General features: G+C 36.4%; 1 protein-coding gene across 1 annotated transcript in view; it reads left to right on the top strand.

Annotated features, from left to right (window-relative positions):
- Positions 1 to 14,804, top strand: part of nfatc3a (nuclear factor of activated T cells 3a) — an 81,081-nt gene that overhangs the window by 31,175 nt on the left and 35,102 nt on the right. Inside the window, exon 3 of the mRNA XM_051900227.1 lies at positions 4,635 to 4,797. Coding sequence (XP_051756187.1) covers positions 4,635 to 4,797 — 163 coding nt within the window. The remainder of the gene's footprint in view (positions 1 to 4,634; positions 4,798 to 14,804) is intronic.

Here is a 14,804-nt window from a genome sequence, read left to right as displayed (position 1 = left end):
CCAAAAACAATCTTAAAGGCTTTTCCAGACATAATCATGCTGCCTACTGTTTCAGAAGTGTTTCAGTGATGCCTTACAATAATTTCTAGGTAGATAGTGCACTACATTTAGAACAGAATTAATATACATTTAGAGTAGCATGAGGTAGTTGAGTGAGCCAATGAACACAAAGAGTTAAAAGTGTGTCCACTATCCATATCAGAGCATCAGATAATGGTTGTGTGTGTGTGTGCTAGTTAGATGAAGACGCCTATGTGTGTGCCCTGGCCTCTGTCACCATAAATCAGTAAAGAGAGCGTGTGGCTGTGGGTCGCAAACGTGTCCCTACCCACAGTCATTCTGTTATTGACTGCACCAACACAACACACTTTTTAACTCAGTCAGGCCCCTTCATTAATAATCCACAATGTATAGTAAACACACTTGGTTCCACATTCAGCAAAACACGAAAAAGAAATAATATGAAAAAATATGAAAAAGAACACAGTCGCACAACCTGCTCACTCTTTCTCACAAATATGTCAAGAAATGTTCAGCAAAGCAACACGTAGGAGCAGTGTTGACTAACATCTTTATGGCTGTACCTTCATACAATAGAGACATGATACCTGATCCATGTTATATGAGCTCACAGCTCTGCTGTCTGCCATCGGACCTGTGTGTGTGTGTGTGTGTGTGTGTGTGTGTGTGTGTGTGTGTGTGTGTGTGTGTGTGTGTGTGTGTGTGCGCGTGTGCGCGCGTTTGTGTTTGTTTGTGTGTGTGTGCGTTTGTTTTTGTGTGTGTGTGTACTGACTGCTCTATCAATCAGCAGCAATAGAAAGATCTAGAAGCTGGTTTAACAGATGGGAGTGCAATGGCAGGGTTGATGAAGTTGGCACAGCATTGAGATTTAGTCTCTAGTGGGTCTAGTTTATGACAGTCAACTAAGCATAACGCACTTTCAGATGAAGACACACACCTGCCTGCTCTTAGGACTGGCCAATGTATCAAATAGACAATGGCTCTCATTCACTAATAATTGCATGAATTATTCGTATTTATCGCACAGAAAAACTTCTCACGAAAAATGTCCACCTATATGGAATATATGCACATGGATTTGTTTTTAACCTTGTTCAAACGTTAATGAATTTGGAGTATTCTAAATAAGCGACCGTGTGGCAAAGGTTAGTAATTTGCATAAAAATGCCCAAACCATGTCCATTATAAGAGCTTTCCGCACACCCTTTCCTTTCACCGCTCTCAGCAAACATGACGCTCTCTAAAGACACTCTCTCCACTGAGAGCATCAAAACAAGTTCAAACACAAGAAACACCTTTAATACAGACCCAGATTACAGACCTCTGATTAGCCAGCTGTACATACACAAATCTGCATCTCGATGCAGAGGAAACTCACAGCTCAAGCTATAACGCACCTTTGTTATACTTTATTGTATATATACAGTTTGTCTGTGTGTATGTATATATACATAATGATGAAATATATTTAAAATGAAATATGTTTGCATAAAATTTCACCTTAACACGTTAATAACGCAACACAGGTATGTGATGTTTGTGTACAAGTTAGGGCTGGACCTGAATATTTGATTATTCGTTCGGTGGGTTGGTATTTGATTTTCAATTTTGGGATTCAAATATTCGTTTTTTTTTGTTTGTTTTTTTCCACACACCTTGCATCCCCCTCACGAAACGGTTCTCATTCGCGCTTGAATGTTTACACTATAAAATCTGTTTTTAATAGGATGGACAGTTGAAGGAACCCAACCTTGTTTTTTAGAAAAATGTTAGGCTACCTTCTTAAAAGTATTGCTCTTAACAGACCTGTGTTTTATATCATTAGTGCAGTGTCCGTTCTCGAAGTATATATGCCCTGCCCGCGTGAAGCGCGCTGCTTTCAGCTAGTTTATTTCGCTGTTCTGTAGTTTATTAAAAGTTTATTCATTCTGAACGTGTCGCGTGTCCATATTGCGCCAAATGCGACACTGCACCCCCTTGGGTCTGCAGCAACACATCCACCGCAGCAACACATCCACCACCTGTAAAGTTGATTGGGTGAACAGTTCTCGACATAATCAAAATGCAAACAGACAGATAGACACAGAGATTCCTACTGTAACTCGTTGTGTATAGAGCAAATAGCTTGAGTTATTGATATCAAACAGACTTCACGGAGGCGATTGACATTTCACAACTGGCGCTTTATTCCCCATTAAACACATGTAATTGTCCTTCTCAAATGTTATGCCATCCACAGCGTTACTTAATAAAGAAAATAACTTTAAATGAGCAACAGAAAAACAGAAATAACCCGCATACATGCAGTGCTCGAGTCGCACATACAATGCAGACAGTTCAACCGGGAGCGCGCAGCTCTTAAAGGGGCCACACCATATTTCTACTCGTTACACTGCCTTTATTAGAGAGAAGAATATGTTCAGCCCCCTCCTTCCGAAGCTTTGAATATTCGGTGTTGATTGCTACCGAAGCTTCGAAGCTTAAAAAATGGTATTCGGACCAGCCCTAGTACAAGTGGTTTCAGTTTTCCTTACATTTTTTTTCACAAATTTAGAATAAATTTTAGAACGAAAGTTATTGAAGAATCATGATTTGTTCATGATAACATTTGTACACAGATTAGTGAATGAGACCCATTATGTTTTCACTTTGGTTTTTCAAATGTTTGGGGTAGGTAGGATTTTTAAATGTTTTTCAAAGAAGTCTCTTATGCTCATCAAGTCTGCATTTATTTGAACAACAACAACAACAAAAAAAGTAATATTGTAAAAAATAATTAAAATAACTTTTTTTTTTTTCTTTAATACATATTAAAATGTAATTTTATACCTGTGGTGGCAAAGCTGAATTTTCAGCATCATTACTCCAGTGTTCAGTGTCACATGATTCTTCAGAAATCATTCAAAATTGCTGAATTGCTGAAATATTTGTGTTATTGTGAATCTTAAACTTTTGTGCTGCTTAATATTTTTGTAGAAACGGTGACATTTTTTTCAGAATTCTTTAATGAATACAAAGTTTGAAAGAACAGTATTTATTTGAAATATAAAATTTTGGTAACTTTATAAATGTCTTTAGTGTCACTTTTGATCAATTTAATGTATCCTTTCTGAATAAAAGTATTAATTTACAAACAAACAAACAAACAACAAAAGAACTTACTGACCCCAAAATTTTGAACGGTAGTTGTGCAGAAGAGCGTAAAAAAATGTTTAAATAGTGTCTTTAATTTACACTTCAAATTTACCAATTTTTGCAATTGATGAATCTTCATGAATCAGAACTTCATAAACCATTCTGTTTGTTTCTACAGTATTAATCAATTCAAAATTCTGTTTCAGTGATTCTCATCTATGTCGATGAAAGTGTCTATGTGGCATTTATATATATATATATATATATATATATATATAACATTTTAAAATGTTGTTTTATCATTTGTGTTAATATCCCTGTTTATTGTCATATTGGTGTATACTAATGATAAAGATAAAATATTTTTCCTTGTTAATTTTTTTGTTTTTTTTTGTGTGCATGTATAAGGCAATTGTACATTTTCACCAAGTAAAACTGTTTGGTGTCCACAGGCCACTGGGCCACTATAGTTAGGCCACTACCGTCACACATAGCCTTCTCACGTTTCCCCTGACGATCCATCTCGCGTTACCATGACAGCGGGGCATGTACATGTCACATTACAGGAGAGGGGTGATCGGGAAAGAAAGAGGATGTGGTAGAGAGCTAGACTGAGATAAAAATCTGTGAAAACAGAAAATCAGTTTAAAAATTCAGATCATTGACTTGCCTTTGTTAAAATGCATAGTTTTGCATACCCTTAATAGATAGTTCACCTAAAAATGAAAATTCGGTCATCATTTGTTTGCTGTCATTTTGATCCAACCCAATATTAATTATAATTTTTTTCCTTCTGTGGAACATTAAAGAAGATATTTTAGAAATGTCTTGTTTTTTTTGTTTGTTTGTTTTTTGTACATAAAATAGAAGTCAATGGTAACTAAAATGGTTTGGTTACCAAAATGTTCTTATTCTGTGTTTGGAACGACATAAGGGGGAGGAAATGATGACAGAATTTTTGTTATTGACTATTTTAGCATTTAACCTGCCCTTACAAAAGCATGTCGCATCATGGTCTTTGATCACAAGTCTTATTTCTCATTTTAAAACCATATTTTTATATCTAATTCGCAGCTCGAAAGATCATACACCTTTTTTGTTTTGTTTTTTTCTTTGAGAGCTTTCTAATTTGTGCTATATCTCAGTGGACAAGCCTATCGAAGGATATTGTGGCACACACACACCACAGTTGTACGATTTCATTGTAAAATTTATTTAGATGTCTTGCGTGCATAGCGCTTTTTCATGGGGAGTGGAAACCGTTTCTGGCACCAGCACCAACACTGAAAAAATAAGATTTGTTGAATTTCTGTGGTTGTGACAAACAAAATAACATGAAATCGATGCATCCTGAACTGCTGCATAGCTGCTCAATGATTGATCTTGTTTTGCATGTTTTAATTTTTATAATCAATCTACGATTCCTCACTATGCATTGTGTAACTGCTCTGTTTATGTTGCTCTTGGTCTGTGTACAGGGCATCATCTCTGCCTCCCTTGGACTGGCCGTTGCCAAATCAGTATGGGCAGTATGAACTAAAGATTGAGGTCCACCCCAAAGCTCATCACAGAGCTCATTATGAGACCGAAGGCAGCCGAGGGGCTGTCAAAGCCGCGTCTGGGGGACACCCTATCGTCAAGGTGAGTCTCCACAACAGGACTTTTAGTGATGATGTCATTTTCCCTGGCTATCTTTCCTGGTCGAATACATTTGTTTGTTGATTACCACCAGAGGTTAAACTTGTTTTTGGATTGTCATACGAAGCCTTGTAGTCTTGATTTTTTTTTTTTTTTTTTTTTTTTTTTGGTACTCATTACGCTGGCCACAAAAGTGGGAACAGAGTGTGATGCCATCCGTTCCCTCACAGGAAGCAGAACATGAGAAGCGAGACCACACAGAAAGCGTCTGCTGTGTGGCCTAGTAACCTCATTACTGGTCATAAAATTCCTTTTACTGGGTAACAGCTAGTGCGGGACTGTTTTGGTGTCAATCAGATTCAAACAAACAGTATAGCAGTCTGATTAGAGACTTCATTTCATATTGACTACATCTGTGCTACTTGTACTAGCGGCTCACCCGTGGGAGCGTGCTTCAGTAGAGGTGATGGCATCATTTATGTAAAATGAAGCCAAATTAGTATCCTGCTGTGTCATGTGGTACTCCTGATCAGATAGGTAAGCTTACCTGGCACTCTCTTGAGGCTGCCTCTCATAGGGAGACTGAGAGAGAGCTTGTTGGTAAATATTTTATGGTCTTGGAGGCAGTGGCCTCTTTTGTGGTAGCCTTAATGAAGCACACATACAACTCAGGAACCAAGATCATTGAACATGTGTGGAAGAGAAGAAGGCCTTTCCCCAGAATCATAACCTCTGGCTTTGAATGGTCCATTAAGCAACCACAATTACAGACCTGCATTTCTGCCACATCACACCTCAGTCTTGTGTCTTGGGGGCCATTAATTGGTCATTCCTTGTTTATGACCTTCGTTAGGTTACCTGCATGATCATCTTTCATTATCAGACATCTCATCTCTTTTATACTGCAGGGCTGCCTTTTACAATGCCTTTTGTTCCAATTCTTCTTAGTTAGTTTGAGTTCTTCGTACTTTTTCTGGACTGTACCTCATGAAATTTGTAGATGTCAAATGCAAAATCAAATCACAAAATAATTAGGGATCTCTTTGGTGTAGTATGTTGTCAGTTTGTGTGTATGGGTTGTTGATATGGCATTTGTGTCCAGGGTTTCATATTGAAGATAGTAGTGAATAATGAATTAGTAAAATATAATTAATAAAACCACTTTGAAGCAGTTAATTGCCTTGTTTCATAATTATATTGTTAATGTGTAAATTGAGTATACTTGAAATTCAATAAGTGCTCAAACATTTCTGACAACGGCTGAACATTAAGCCTTATTATTATTATTATTATTATTATTACTAATAATATTATATAGACTGACTGGCCACTTTAATAGATACACCTGTTCAGCTTCTCGTTAATACAAATATCTGACCAGCCAGTTAAATGGCAGCAACTCAGTGAATTTAGGCATGTAGACATGGTCAAGACTATCTGCTGAAGTTCAAACTGAGCATCAGAATTGGGAAGAAAGGTGATTTAAATGACTTTGAGCGTGGAATGGTTAGTGTCAGATGGGCTGGTATGAGTATTTCAGAAACTGCAGATCTACTGGGACTTTGGGATTTGACAATGAGTTCACTAAACTCAAATGGCCTCCACAGTCTCCAGCTCTCAATCCACTAGAGCACCTTTGGGATGTGGGGGAATGGGAGATTTACATCATAGATGTGCAGCCAACAAATCTGCAGCAACTGCGTGATGCTATTGTGTCATTATGGACCAAAATCAAAAGGGCGTCCAACCTGGTACTAGCAAAGTGTACCTAATAAAGTGGCCAGTGAGTGTATCTGGCTTTTAGAAACTCAAAAGGCCATGCATAATGCACAGGGTTTAACAGTTTAATTCATTTTGTCAGAGAAATGGATAACGCATAGTTTCACGTGCCCCCTCTGATTTTTTTTTTTTGAGCAAAATGGATTTTAAACGCATCTTCAAAATTTTTTTTTTTTTTTTTTTACGTTCGATACAATCAAACAGGTGTGATTAAAAGATTCAGTGCAGCATGTCATCAACTGCTAAATTCAAATCTGTGTTCTCGCTTCGGCTGGTACTGAGCCACAGTAAAGTCCCTTTCAAGAGTGTATAAAGTCTTTGACCAGAGATGTATGCGCTCACTTGTCATTTAACCATAGATCACAACTGTTCATTGTTTTCAACCATATTATATAATGTTTAATTTAGGTTTCTGATATTTAAATACACAGTACTAGCAAAAAATGTAATATTTTGTAAAATACACACTGATGCCTATGGAAGCGGCAATCATAATCCTTTCATGAATAATTTGACTGCGTGTTTTATTGAAAGTTATTCTTATTTTTATAAACTTTATTCTTTTCCCAGTTCACTGGCCACTTTCATGTCTGTCAGGAGAAAGGATGGATTTTTGTGTTGTAAATCTGACAACTCTGATTCTGAATTGCAGCGGCACTCTTTGCCCATAAATAAACCAATATATCATTATAAAGGTGTTTAAACGACAAAATACATTTACTTACATGTATTTGAGAATCAGAATATCAGATATTTCATGATATTGTTAACACGTTTAGGAATGTTTCGAACAAAAAAGGCAAATGAAATAAAACCAATACATCGGTCATACAGCACTATTGTGGCTGCAGTGTCATATGACAAGCATGACGTGTCATCATGGAAGAAATAATACATAAAAATGCAAGGCGATCACTGACCACACCCCCTCCCCCCCTCACTGGTGCCCCTTAAAAAATACATACAGTGCATGATGCCTCTGAGTTTTGCCATGTCTTTTTTTTCCCTATAAGATGGTATTATTGTAGTAAAGGCCATAATGTGTGACCTTATTCATAGAAAAATACCTTTTACATTTTTTGCCATTAAATTGAATGCTGCCATATATATGCTGGATGCTTGCTGATATCAGTTAGGCATTGCATTATAAATGGAATGAAATAAATCATCTTTTCATGATAATTTGAGTCATAATTTTGTATTTTATTATTATTATTTATATTATATAATTTATTATTATTATTATTATTATTATTATTATTTTTATTAGTTCAAATAATTATCATATGATGATATATATTTTTGTCTGTAAAAAAAAAACAAAAAACCTTAAGTTGGTAATTTTTTTAATTATAGTTTGGTTTGTCAGAATTATTTGAAAATGTTCAACAGACAGATGTTTCAACATATGAACAGCATATTCTAATTAATATAATCAGAGGTACGAATTCAGTTGACTAATGACAATTAGTATGCAGATGTTTCCTTCAGAAAAGATATATTCCTTTTGCATTTGTAGAGAAGAAATGTGCTTTCATGATTGAGCCTGTAAAAATGTAACAAATAAGTTAAAATACAAAGTTCAATTGTCATTTGCAAAACTGATTTTTATGTCTTGTTTGCTTTCGTGCTTAAACATCAACCACCCGTATGCACATGAGAATCAGTGTTGTGCGAGCGAGCGTGCCTTCCTTTCTTTTTCAGAGTATTAATGACTAACTCTTTAACATCATAGCCCCTCGTCCCCTCACACTATGACTGAGGATGCATAATTACCTCACATTAATGAAGTCTGTTCGGTGGTAGACACATACTGGTCCACCCACAGGGAAAAACTGTGCTAGAAAACCTGGCTAAATATGTGTTTTTTTTTTTTTTTTTTCAGGTTATTTGATCATATTTTTACAAGAGGAGAATTAAATTAATAGGGAAAATTAGCTCATAGACACAGAACATATAAAGTCATTATGAATAGTAATATACTGAACAGAAAAACTAGAAATACTATATTAATTGTATGTTAATTATGTTATATAATTATAAATACTATAAATACTATATTAATTATGTTAATGATATGTTATATAATTATATGTTAATTATAAATGAGCAATTGTATATGTATAAATGAACATTAACCTTGAATTATAAACACTGCATTAAAAAAAAATTAAGTTCATGATAACTAATGTTAACAAATTAAACCTTACTATAAAGTGTTAACATTGAATTTTCACACCTGTCTTTGTTTTGTGTTCATTTTGACTGGTCATATATGCTGTTTGATTGTGGTTTTGAAACCCCCTGGTTCCATTTGGGAAAATCTGCACATGGAAAATCTCCCATACCTTCAGACCTTTCAGCGAGCAGCTGTTTACGATCATGTTTCCCATGATGCTTTCTGGGGCATGCGCTGCTGGAGTCTTAGGCTGCTACTGTGGAGTATCTGTTGTTGTGACGTCAGCAGGTGACACCGCAGACTCCATCTGTCCCGGGAGTGAGCTTCTCTGCGGTGACTGGATCTTAGAGACGGTGAACAGACTCACTGAGCCATATTGCCGTCAGCAGCACTTACGCTGCCAATTAGCCAGGAGAACAGACCCATACACCTGTATGCCAGTTGTAAACTAACACAGACGCTGTTTGTGTGTTTTTATGTATGAGTCTGGGCCTTTGACAGAGAAGGCAAAAGAGGTACTACCTCAAAAAAAAAATTTGAATTACAGAATTAAATCAAAACAATAAAGTATTATGAGATGAAATACTGTGAATGGAAGTGATTTGAAATTAACTTGAAATGATTATCTATGAATGAACTGTTAGATGGTTAAATTAAAAGTGCACCTCTGTGCCTGTGACCTTCATTACACTTGCTGTGTTTACCGAGCATTTGTTTACCAAAAAGAAGCGAACAAACAGCTACTAGTAGCTAATAAGAGCTACACAAAATATACTTATTCTAATATTGTAGTTATTAATGCTGTTCCATATGCCCTTAACACAGAAATCATGTACAAACCCCGATTCCAAAAAAGTTGGGACACTGTACAAATTGTGAATAAAAAAGGAATGCAATGATGTGGAAGTTTCAAATTTCAATATTTTATTCAGAATACAACATAGATGACATATAAAATGTTTAAACTGAGAAAATGTATCATTTTAAGGGAAAATAAGTTGATTTTAAATTTCATGGCATCAACACATCTCAAAAAAGTTGGGACAAGGCCATGTTTACCACTGTGTGGCATCCCCTCTTCTTTTTATAACAGTCTGCAAACGTCTGGGGACTGAGGAGACAAGTTGCTCAAGTTTAGGAATAGGAACGTTGTCCCATTCTTGTCTAATACAGGCTTCTAGTTGCTCAACTGTCTTAGGTCTTCTTTGTCGCATCTTCCTCTTTATGATGCGCCAAATGTTTTCTATGGGTGAAAGATCTGGACTGCAGGCTGGCCATTTCAGTACCCGAATCCTTCTTCTACGCATCCATGATGTTGTAATTGATGCAGTATGTGGTCTGGCATTGTCATGTTGGAAAATGCAAGGTCTTCCCTGAAAGAGACGACGTCTGGATGGGAGCATATGTTGTTCTAGAACTTGGATATACCTTTCAGCATTGATGGTGCCTTTCCAGATGTGTAAGCTGCCCATGCCACACGCACTCATGCAACCCCATACCATCAGAGATGCAGGCTTCTGAACTGAGCACTGATAACAACTTGGGTTGTCCTTGTCCTCTTTAGTCCGGATGACATGGCGTCCCAGTTTTCCAAAAAGAACTTCAAATTTTGTTCGTCTGACCACAGAACAGTTTTCCACTTTGCCACAGTCCATTTTGAGAGCCTTGGCCCAGAGAAAACGCCTGCGCTTCTGGATCATGTTTAGATATGGCTTCTTTTTTGACCTATAGAGTTTTAGCCGGCAACGGCGAATGGCACGGTGGATTGTGTTCTCCGACAATGTTTTCTGGAAGTATTCCTGAGCCCATGTTGTGATTTCCATTACAGTAGCATTCCTGTATGTGATGCAGTGCCGTCTAAGGGGCCGAAGATCACGGGCATCCAGTATGGTTTTCTGGCCTTGACCCTTACGCACAGAGATTGTTCCAGATTCTCTGAATCTTTGGATGATATTATGCACTGTAGATGATGATAACTTCAAACTCTTTGCAATTTTTCTCTGAGAAACTCCTTTCTGATATTGCTCCACTATTTTTCACCGCAGCATTGGGGGAATTGGTGATCCTCTGCCCATCTTGACTTCTGAGAGACACTGCTACTCTGAGAGGCTCTTTTTATACCCAATCATGTTGCCAATTGACCTAATAAGTTGCAAATTGGTCCTCCAGCTGTTCCTTATATGTACATTTAACTTTTCCGGCCTCTTTTTGCTACCTGTCCCAACTTTTTTGGAATGTGTAGCTCTCATGAAATCCAAAATGAGCCAATATTTGGCATGACATTTCAAAATGTCTCACTTTCAACATTTGATATGTTATCTATATTCTATTGTGAATAAAATATAAGTTTATGAGATTTGTAAATTATTGCATTCCTTTTTTATTCACAATTTGTACAGTGTCCCAACTTTTTTGGAATCGGGTTTGTAAACATCAAATGGAATTGGAATTTTAAAAGCTGAAATAAAATATAATAAAATATAAATGTTAGATAAAGTACTTAGAAATGTTGCCTTGGCAAATATAACTGAAAATTACTAAAACTAAAATAAAAATAAATTAAAGCTGAATAGAAATAACAAAAACTAATACAATTACAAAAGCACAACAAAAAGAAAAAGAAAAAAGAAAGCTAAATATATATGAAAATAAAAGCAAATTCAAAGTATTTATAAATATAATATTTGTATAATAGTGTTTGTGTGGATGATCTGACTGGATACTTCACCTTCAGCTAGGGCTGCAACTAACAATTATTTTAATCTGAACAGAAAAGTGACTTTATTTAAACTTATTTTTGTTAAATATACTGTAGATATCAATCCGAGCAAACCTTGTGAAAACAGCCCATATTTAATAAAAGAACATTGTGTTCATTGCGTGGTAGTGCAATTCTATTAACTGTATAAGCTTCGCCCCTCACTTCTGTCCTGTGGCTGCGGGTCTGGCGCTGCTGGTCTGCAGCTGGATATATCTCAGGCTACTGGCCCGAAACGCAGCTGTGATGTGCAAAAAAGGGTTAAAATAAAAACATTACATTCTAAACCACAAAACATGTGATTGCTTACCATTTTAAATGGTTAGTTCAACCAAAAATTAAAATTCTGTCGTTATTTACTATGTTATTATGTTGTTTCAAAACTGAGTTTCTTTCTTCTGTTGAACTAAAAAGAATATATATTTGAATAATGTTGATATCCAGACAGTTGACAGTAGCTATTGACTTCCATAGTATTTTTTTTTTTTCTGTTATGGAAGTCAATGGCTACTGTCCACTGTCTGAAAGAAACTCATACAGGTTTGGAACAAAATAATGGTGAGTAATTGATGAAAGAATTTTCATTTTTGTGTGAACTGTCCCTTTAAAGCAGAAGTTAAAATTACTAAATTAAAAATTACAATAAACAAAAACATTAGGCTTTTCCAACAATAATCCATTTACTGTCACTGCTGTCATAAAAATGATTACTTGTGTTACATGTAGAGTTTTAACCTAAACTTAATTTTTTACAATAATTTTTTTTTTAAATGTATATTTTATTTAGTTAGTTTATTTACTCCTGTTCTACTGTCTGTTTAACACGCATACACACACCTACGCTTGGACATTGAAGGCTGTGCAGTTTAACAGAAACTCGCTTATTGTCGGAATATGCAAAATGGACATACTTGCATGACTTTCTAACATTTACAAATAAGGATATAACCGTAAAATGTAAGTTATGCACTAAGGAAAACTAAACTAAATGAAAGTAACTTGCTTTTACTTGTTTACGTTTACTCTTTGAATTCATGCACCTGGGAAAAATACAAGTATAGACACCACTATGACTAAAAGTTTCCTAAGAAGTATTTCCTACTAATGTGTATCCATAGCAGACTGGTGAGAGTAGCCTTGGACGGCAGCATGCCCAGTTTTCCTACCTATTTGGCAAAAGGAAAGACATATGCGTTTTTGTCCATAGAAATTAGTTATTCACTACTGTAAAGTGACGTGACTGGCAGATGGTTTCTTTGCACAGCATGCAGGTGTGACTAATCGATAATCGGATTCATTGTGGATTATTTTTATTATGGATTATAATCTATTTTATCGATTAGTTGTAGGGCTGCCCCCTCATATTCAGCTAATCGTTAGACGACTAGAAGAGGCTTAGTCGACCAAAAATTTTATTAGTTAGTAAGTCGCAGAAGAAAAACATCAACAACAACAAAAAGACCTTGTGGCAAAGTCACGCAGTCCACAAGGGATAGATCATTAACAGCGAATCCTTGTGGTAATTACAGTATGTCAGGCAGGAAATCCAAACTTTCACCTATCCTCCATCGACCTCAAATATGGATTATCATTTGAAACATGTAAGTAATAGCAACTTTACATGGCTGCTTGCCCTAACATTAACCTAGATAAAAAATTTTCTGAGAACAACGGAAACAACTTAAAATACTCCGTCATTTTTTTGTCATACAGATAAGAGTAATACATCATTCGAAACTGCAATTGTCAACCAATTCAAGTGAAAAACATATTCTCAGATTATATAATCTGTATGAAACATGCATATAGGCGGGTCTACTACTGCAGAGATGACGAGTCAGTATCGTCTATTTAATTTCTGCGGCCGAAAAACAGAGAAAACATTATCAATAAATTATTAAAATATTTAGACCGTCTCCGTGCTGTTTTTTCATGACACATTCATAATCATTACTTTTGCCAGTGCACTGTGGCAAGCTTTATGCATGCACTTGAGTGCTGACTAGCCTATGTGTTATATATAGGCAATTAAAGGCTCATTATTAAAATTTATTTGGCTTATTAATATACACGTGCGATTAGTCGACTAATCGCTTAAATGAATGACTACTAGTCAACTTGAAAAATCTTTAGTTGAGGGCAGCCCTAATTAGTTGATGCAACCCTACCTACAGCCATTCTGTAGCTGCTCTCAGTCCCATGTAAACCTGTACAATGCTTCATCCTGAAGCAGCAGAATCCGTCCCATGTGTGCATTTGTCATAGAGGTGTAATGTTTGAGTTTGTGTAGAGTAACGACTGGCCCAGTTATATGGATGGTAGATCCCTTACACAGGTCATGAGGTTAAGAGAAGGTCATGAAATTTGCTTTACAGGGGCAAGAGCAGTCTAATGTTACAACCAAAAACACATACTTTACTACTCCAGTTATTGTGTGAGAGATCAGAGACATGATTTGTGGTGAAATCAAGAAACGTGTGTGAGTGTATCTATCAGTTGTGTGTAAGTCAAGCTGCCATAACAGAAGGCTGCGGATTGCAGCGTACAGTAGCCAGACAAACACCAGCAAAACAAAGTGACAGTGTTTACTGGTAGTGTTTGGACTGGGCTAATTCACAGTTCAGAGATCTACGAGGAATGCTGTGTAATGCCCTACAAACCTCGCTCTCATCTCATTGGGTTCGATGTTAACCAAAATCAGCACACCTGTTGCTAGGAGACGTATAGAAGTTGTGAGCCCATCTGGCATAGACTTCCCTAAATGTAAGTGTGTGTGAGTGAAAGATCACAATTGAACTGGTTAAACACAAAGACGCACACAAAGGGCAGCAGAGTTTACATTTGCCGTAGGATCTGTTCATGTGTTTTATTCTCAGAGAAAGTCACTTGTACCTTTCACCCAGAGCTTTTATGTGGATAAAAAGGCTCAGTGGAATCAACACACATGATGGAAATCAGCTTTATGAAAAATAAATAACCCTGTGTTTTTAGAAGGAGGATGGCAAAGGAATATTCTGGGTTAACTCTACTGAGAGCATCTGTTGCCAGGCTGTCAATTACCACAGAGAAGTCGTCTAATGGCAGTTGTACTGGAGAGGTTAAAAGCAGAAATGCGAAGCCTATGTTTTTTTTTTTAAGCACTTGTATAAATGATACTTTTGAGTTGGGAATACCATTCTGAACATGCCCACTGTAGAAAATGATCATGCCTGACAGGCTGAAGAGGCTCTGACTTTGCCCTTACAAGTCTGTAGGGATGATCAAGCTGGGGACTTTTCTCTGTTCTGGTTATGG

The sequence above is a fragment of the Ctenopharyngodon idella genome, chromosome 7, assembly GCF_019924925.1.
Source record: "Ctenopharyngodon idella isolate HZGC_01 chromosome 7, HZGC01, whole genome shotgun sequence".
Classification (NCBI taxonomy): domain Eukaryota; kingdom Metazoa; phylum Chordata; class Actinopteri; order Cypriniformes; family Xenocyprididae; genus Ctenopharyngodon; species Ctenopharyngodon idella.
This window is presented reverse-complemented; position numbering and strand designations above follow the sequence as displayed.